This window comes from Chrysochloris asiatica, unplaced genomic scaffold, assembly GCF_000296735.1.
Source record: "Chrysochloris asiatica unplaced genomic scaffold, ChrAsi1.0 scaffold00611, whole genome shotgun sequence".
NCBI classification, from domain to species: domain Eukaryota; kingdom Metazoa; phylum Chordata; class Mammalia; order Afrosoricida; family Chrysochloridae; genus Chrysochloris; species Chrysochloris asiatica.
This window is the reverse complement of record NW_006409129.1, coordinates 197,036-205,412: the sequence shown is the minus strand read 5'-3', so window position 1 is coordinate 205,412 and position 8,377 is coordinate 197,036. Positions and strand designations below refer to the sequence as shown.

General features: G+C 35.5%; 1 protein-coding gene across 1 annotated transcript; it reads right to left on the bottom strand.

Moving 5' to 3' along the window:
* Positions 1 to 562: 562 nt before the first annotated feature.
* LOC102816223 (olfactory receptor 1094-like) lies at positions 563 to 1,549 on the bottom strand. Its single transcript, XM_006877806.1, has one exon. It carries the CDS (start codon positions 1,547 to 1,549, stop codon positions 563 to 565), a length of 987 nt encoding a protein of 328 aa, XP_006877868.1.
* Positions 1,550 to 8,377: the final 6,828 nt, after the last annotated feature.

The window sequence follows — 8,377 nt, the reverse complement described above, 5'->3', positions numbered from 1 at the left end:
TCTACTCTAATATACATGTGATTGCAGGAATTGAAGTTGACTCAACAGCGACTGATACGGTTTAGGTTCAGTATATATTTTCCAGTTTCAGAGTAAATCTAATTGATTTATGAAATTGGACCATGTAAAAGAAAAACCTTAACAAAATATCACAACCTATGGTGTAGAACCAAACAGTGCAGATGGCATGTCCAGATGATGGAAAGGTCTAGGTGTGAAACAAGGATTGCTGAATGGAGAGTTTGAACCAAGTTATAGAGTTCTGGGGACATCAATATTATCATAAGCAAAAATCAAGTTATACAAATACTCATCTTAGAAATAGCCAACCATCACTGAATGTTTAATATGTGCCAATTAATATGCAAAAATAACCATTTGGATGTCTAGATGATGCAACTGATCTGCATTTGTAAAATTCTACATTGGAAGAATAATGAATGATTTTCTGAAAATATTCTAGGACTTATGTACATTGTTAACTAGAAGAAAGACATTTTTTAAATTGAATTATAACAGTAATATGGACTAGTATCCAACATTATTTTCAGTTTACTCAGTGCTAAAAATGTATTTTATTTATTAACCAAAGTCTCTCAAACAATTTTTTCATTGCTTCTTTTACGTCTTTGTTCCTCAAACTGTAGATAATGGGATTCAGCATGGGAATCACAATGGTGTAAAATACAGACACGATCATGTCATGGTCCATAGCATAGCTGGAACTGGGCCTCACATAAATGAAAAGGATGGTCCCATGGTAAATTGACACTCCAGTTAGGTGAGAGCCACAAGTGGAAAAAACTTTTCGTCTGCCTTCAGCAGAACGCATCCTCAGAATGGCTAATAAGATGAAACCATAGGAGATCAACACAATAAAGATGGTGAATATCTCAACAAAACCCACAAGGTAGAAAAGTAGAAGCTGGTTGATATGAGTGTCAGAGCAAGAGATAGCAAGGAGTGGTGGAATATCACAAAAGACATGCTTAATTTCATTGGATGCACAGAAGGAGAGGCTAAAAGTTGCTACTGTGTGAAAAGAAGCATGCAGAATACCCCCGGCATAACAAGCAATAATGAGTGTCACGTAGACTCTGGGTGACATACTAATTAAATATCGAAGTGGGTTGTAGATTGCTACATAGCGATCATATGCCATTGCCGCCAAAAGAAAGCATTCTGTGGTCCCCAAAGTAACAAAGAGCAGCATCTGTGTTGCACATCCAAAGAATGAAATGGTTTTATTCTCTGCCAGGAAATTAACCAGCATTTTTGGAGTGACGACTGAAGAATAACAGGCATCTAAGAAAGATAATACACTCAGAAAATAGTACATGGGGTTGTGGAGTCGGGAATCTACCACAACTAATAAAACCAGTCCCAAATTTCCCACCAGAGTAAACATATAAATTGCAAGAAATAATAAAAAGAGATAGACTTGCAACTCAGTATCATCTGTGAAGCCCAGCAGTATAAACATGGTGACTTCAGAAGTATTCTTCAATTGACTCCTATATGAATCCAGCATTGATGACCGTACAGACATTTCTGTCAAGTATCCTGATATCCTGTGAAAACGGAGGGCACCTGATTACATTTTCATCTTTGTTTTTTAGAAATGTGTAATAACGTCTCAGACAGTGATGTGGTGTTGCTGGTTTTGTTAACGCCCATTGAGTTGACTGTCAATGTATAGCAACCCCATACACAATGGGATGGGACCCTTGTGGTCCATGGAATTTCCATTGCCTGATTTTTAGAAGCAGGTTTCTAGACCTTATTTCCAAGTTCACCTTAATTGTGAAGTCAGCTAAAACCTATTCAGCATCACAGCAAAACACAAACCTCCACTGACAAATGGATAGTAGCAACACTTAGGGTTCACTGGCCAGGAATCAAACTTGGGTTTTCCACTTGGAAGGATTTTACCGCTGAACCACTACATCCTTCTTGAGATGGGGTAGGCAATGACAAAATCATTGAGTCCATAGGAATGCAAATTGATTTGTAAATAAATAAATAAAAAGAAATGGCTTTATTTATTTGTTGGCTAAATTTATGTTGTTAAAAGAAATGTACAAGCAAACAACAAAACAAAACAACAAAAAAAGCAAAGTGTTTGATAATTCCCAAAGACCAATGAGTAGCTAAAATTTTTTAAATCTAGAAGCATTATCATTGAAAGTACACACTAGAATACTTATTCTGAGTACACAGAATCACCTTTCATATGGTCCACTATTGTAAAATGAGAACCACAGCACTTACTTCATAAGAATGGATTAAACTGAAATTACAAAATCCTTGTGAAAATTATTTAAATTTAATAGATTTTCTAATGATCAGAGAATAGGATAATTTAGACTTACATTCCAAGTTATATTAAAATGCAGCTTTGGATGACCCAAACATTATTTATGCTCTCATCTGTTAATTATGCCATTCTGTTGGTATTTCTAGATCAGCGGCGGACAGGACAGCAGATGGTACTCAGGAGATAAAGCACCTTGTTTACAAACAAAAAGAGGACATTGTACTTTTTTGTTTATTTCTTTTACTTTTATATATATACTACAATATTGTCCATTTTTACCTTTGTAGTTTATGATCTCATAATTATTGATTTTAGGTTTTAATTTAATAAGAATTTGAAGATACTGCTTTATTCAGAGGGTGGTACAGTCATTAAGCACTTGCACCACCACTGATTTCTCAGTGATTATATTTGTGGCTATTAAGTGCCATCTGGTAGGTTCCAACTCAGCAACTTTGTACAGGGTTTCTGAGGAGCAGCTGGTGGATTTGAACTTTTGACCTGATATTCGCAGTCTAGTACTTATCCTATAGAGCCACATTAGTTTGTAAAATCCTATGGGCTGATCTACTCTCTAGGTTACTACAGGGTCACTATGAGTCAGAATCCATTTGTCCGTAATGAGTTTGGGTATTTTATGTTCTCCATTTGTATGCTCATTAGATGTGTAAAATCCTTGAGTAGATTTTAGAGACTTATTCCTGCTTAAAAAAGGCAGAGCCACTTCTTTAACATATTATAGCTGTTTATGGAGCCTTGAAGCAACTATGAAATAAATATTACTCGATAATTACTAATCAAGTTGTTTATTAAAGCTATGCCTATAGAAAAAAGGAGCTCTGGTAGTGTGGTGGTTACGAATCGAGCTGCTAACCTCAGGGTCATCAGTTCGAAACTACCAGCTGTTTCACAGGAGAAAGATGAGGTGTTCTGCTCCTGTAAAGATTTACAGCTTCAGAATCCCTGTACAGGATCTCTATGAGTCGGAACCAACTCCACGGCACATAACAACAACATAGAAATAAAATCACTCTTTTTGTCACAAAGTACTATTTGGTTTTCATTTATTATTTATGCCTTTTATACTATCAAACTTTGTCACTTAGAGGACTATGAAAATGAAAACGACGCATGAAGTAAAGAAAAAAAAATCAAAGAGGCACCAGTATTTCAAATGAAACTCTCATTGATTAAAGCAGTATTGATACTAGATTCAACTTACTTAGGAATGATATTTCAGGATTTTTTTTGTTTGTTTCATTGTGCCATAGAATGATATATTCAATCCACTGTGAAGTGATATTAATCACCAAATTTAAGCATTTAAGAGAATGAAGGGCACCGCCCTTGTCTGTCAGTTTGTCATACTATAGTGTCTTTAGCATTCTTATGATGCTGCAAGTTCTGCCACAGGTCTCTCAAACACTATCAGGATCTCCTGTACTAGACAGGCTTAGTTTTGAAAGAAGCTAACCAAGACAGACAAGGACAAAAGACCTGGAAATCTACTTTTGAAAATTGGCCAATAAAAACACTATGGATCATAACAGACTATTGATAGATATAATGCTAAAGACAAACTACTTAGTTTGGACCAAATCCATTTTCGTTGAGTTGATTTTCACTCACAAGGACCCTTCAGGACAGAACGGAACTGCCCACGTGGTTTTTAAGACTGTAATCTTTACAGAAGCAAGTGGCCACATCTTCCTTTGGTGGAGCAGCTTGTGGGCTCAAACGGCTATATTTTGGTTAGAAGTCCAATGCTTAATCATTGTGCCACCAGGACTGCCACCAGGCTGGAAAGCACAATGAGCACAGCAGTGGATTGGAGAAGCTCAACGATCGTGAAGATAGTGCAGGACCAGGCAATGTTGGGCTCTTTATTTATATGGAGTTGCCCTTATTGGAGCTCGTTTGAGGGCAACTGGTTTGTTGCTATAGGATAACCACTGGACTATTAACTGCAAGGTCAGTGGCTTAAACCCACCAACCACTCCTCAGAAACTCTATACAGGGGCAAGATGAGTTGGAATTGACTCAAAGACGCTTACTTCTCTCAGATTGTATAATCAAGTGTTTTTAAGTGCCGACTTGGTTCTGACTCTTAGAGAAAACGGATAAGTTTTCAAGAAGTGACTGATGAATTTGAACCATTGACTTTGTTGTATAAAAAGATCCTACAGTGCCATACAAGTCTCCTTTAATCAGTATTAACAACATCATTAAAAGGAAATGAAAAATCTATCACACACAGAGTGGAAGTACATTCAGTCTTCTACAAATGTTTCCTATTTATCACATGCTACAGTTTTGCCACGTTAGTCTATCCTATTTAAAGAAGAGAGTAACTAATCATCTTTAAATTACTGTTGGGAAGAGAGAAAAACACATGACTTCATTTGCTCAGAAATGCTCCTCACAGATTCATGTGTGAGACTTTTCTAGTACCTACAATAAATAGCTTTATAATTGTGGAACCACAGAGCAAAAATGCTCATTTGATCTTTAGAGAATGCTAAACTATGAAACATAATTAAATTAAATTGCTAGCTCTAGGTAATTTGTATTTAACTCTTGAGAATATAAACATAAATGTCTAATTATAATAATTTGTAATTGTCATTTAATAGTTATATTAATATAACAATTAATGAATGAATCAAATAATAAAATGTGAATTAATGTATTCTTTGTGTTTTATAAAAATCACAGTTCTTTTAAAAACATTCTACATCCTTTCTTTCTCTGTCTCTTTATTTCATTTCCTCTCATGTCTCTTTATCTTTCAAGAATTCATGGAATACAAAATATTTACTGAAGGGAGTCTGAGAGAAAAAAAGAATTTGGTAGATATTAAAAAGCACAATGAAAGGAAATAACATGGGAAGACATACTGGATAACATATAAACAACCAGTCTATTTTTAAAATTAAAGTAAAACTTGACTAACATAAGCAAGAGAAATGTTAGCTAGATTGTAATTTAAAAACCCTTTTCTCAGATTGTTTAATCAAGTGTTTTTAAGTGCCAAGTTGGTTCTGACTCTTACAGATAATGGATAGGTTTCCAAGAAGCGACTGATGAATTTGAACCATTGACTTTGTTGTATAAAATGACCTCATGGTCCAGTGTTTGTCCTACAGTGCCATGCAAGTCTGCTTTAATCAATATAAGTCTGAAATAAAACAGCAATGGTGGAAAGTAGTTGTTGTTAAGTGCTGTTGTGTCGGTTCTAACTCACAGCGACCCTGTTTCTGAGGAATTACTGGTGAGTTTGAAATGGCAACCTTGCAGTTCAAACACACCTTGAGGTCCTGTGCTTATCCTACAGTATCATGCCAAGACTCCGGGAGAGGGTTGAGGATATTATACTGGAACTTGAAAAATCTCTTTTACAATGTCAGAAAATCTAGTGACAGGATGATCTTGGAAAAGTAATGTCAACCTCTGGACCAAAAAACAGGTAAGACTGACAAAACATTTCAGATAAATCTTATTCAACTATATGAACGTGGTTTTGCTGTGGAGTACTCATTTATTTGAGGTATTAAATAATTTAATTTATAAATAATTTAACCAAAATTTCAATTGTATGTGAAAATGCATGCAATTTTAAAATAACTTCCATATTTTATTATCCAAAACAAAATAAAGTGATAAAATCCTTTTTTTTCCCTTAAAAACGTTAAGCACCAAACCCATAGCTAGTTTTCTTTTGTTATGAGTATTTGTTAGGTGATACTTAAATAGATTCCAAAACGTGTTGCCATTGAGTTGATGCTGACACAGTGACCCTCTAAGACAGGGCAAAACTGCCAAATGGAGTCTCCTAGGCTGTAATAGTTACAAGTGGAGTCTCCTAGGCTGTAATAGTTACAGAAGTTCACAGCCACATCTTTTCCCCTTGAACTAGGCTTTCCCCAAACTTTTGGTTAGCAGTCCAGCACTTAACTACTGCATAATCATGGCTTTTCTATGATATATTTATATTAAAATCCTACTTTATTGAAATTATATGCAGTGCATCCTCAATTATATGTTGAAAAGTATCATAAAAATGTGTTTCCATGACGGCATTCCACCTTTGGACTTTTCAGTAAAATAATTCTGTATCTTGGGTAAATTCTCTTGATAGCCTTGCTGATACAATTTTCGGGTATACTTGAAGGCTCTGATATGTTCTGTGAGGAAAAAAATGTTATTTGTGAATGAAATTGTGTTTCATACCTTACCTGGTCTTTTATGGGAGTCCTGATGAGGTGCTATAGGATAAAGCACTGGATGGTAAGATTAGCTTGAGCCCTAAAACCAGAGGTTCAAATGCATTAGCTGTTCCTCTAAAACCCTACATAGGGTCGCTATGAGTTGGAACCAACAACACTTAACAACAACAATAGATCTTACTAGAGCAATCATCTACTTCATTATAGGAAGTTAGAATAGGAGGTATAAGCACCTCATCCAAGCTCTTTCAAATAGGCCTTTCTGTTAACTAAGCCTTAAGGAAATTAGACAAGTTGGTTTCACATTAACAGAAGGCAGACAGAGTAGAACTGCCCCACAGAGTTTTCAAGACTGTAATCTTTACAGAAACAGACTGCTTCATTAACCTCCTTGTGGGTTTGAACTGCAGATCTTTGGGTTAGCACTACCAGAGCTTCTCACAGAGCTACTAAATGGATCCTGGTTGTTGTTGGTTGTTAAGTGCCATCAAGTCAATTCTGACCCATAGTGATTCTGTATAAGTTTTCCAAGGAGCGGCTGTTGAACCTGAACAGCCGACCTTGCTGTTCAAACTCACCTTGAAGTTCAGCATATTAACCCACAGCACCACATCAGAACTCCAAATGGATCCTAGGTATAAGGAATTTTGTGTACATGTAAACCACAGAGCAAATCTAACAGACTAGCTTTGCATCATGCTATAGATGAGCTATTTGAGGCCCACCTAGACAAAAAAAAAAAAAAACTTGAGTAAAATCAAGCAGATAATTACTAGCACAGCAGGAATTAAAGCCCAGATTTCTCTGATTCCCCCATCTAAACTATTTCCATGTGGCCATACTGCAATTCCGTTAGTAGGAATTAGGGAATTCTGTAATCATCACTCCCTAGAAAAATGCAAAATATTATTCTCACAGGTTTTAATTCTTTTTAAAAAAATTGTGTAGTTTAAGTAGCCATGAAATTTAAATAAATATCTAGAATGGCTTCTAGAATAAAATAAATGTTCAATGTTCAATTGATTAATTTATATTCCTGCAAGAGAAACCAAGTATTATCCTAGAATAATATACTAACATTATTGGCCACAGTAAGCAGGGAGCCTTTTCTGTTTTCTTTGCTATATTCTCAGAAATGTGTTTGATTCATTTTTTTATTATAAATCTTGATGAACTAGAATCACCTATTTCAAATTTAAATATTAAATATGATGCTTTAGATAAAAATTTGAGGGTTTAGCTTCTAAATATTTTATAAGTGATGAAAAACTTGCCATCTCACCTGTGGAACTGAACTGCTCTCTCAATCAAGGATTGCTCTGAATGTACGCATTTGGATTTTTATATCAGTTTGTTAAGTCTTCTGTTGGTAATAAAAGTTTCCCCAAGGAAAAAAACTACTAACTCTCTTTTGGAACAGAAAATCAACAAGACTTTTAACTCCTACAGTTAAGAAGTAGATAATGGATTTGTAACAACAAACTGCATGATAAAAATAATTAAATGAATCACTTTTAACCACTAGAAAAATGGCCCCTCTGTTGAAAAACTGATGGCATAGGATGGGAAAAGAAATCTAGTGATACAAGTCATAGTTCTTACTTTGAGGCTAAATAGTTTTGAGTCACTGGGTTGATAAATCATTTTTCCCTAAGATCCAGTTTATTTTTTCTGAAGAAGTGGAGGGTCAGCATTAAATAGGAAGACCCCCAAAGAGGTGTACTGGCACAACGGCAGTAACAATGGGTCAAGTGTGACAGTGACAGTGAGATAGCCGCAGGATGGGGCAGTGTTTTCTTTCTGTTGTGCGTAAGGATACTATGGGTCAGAACTG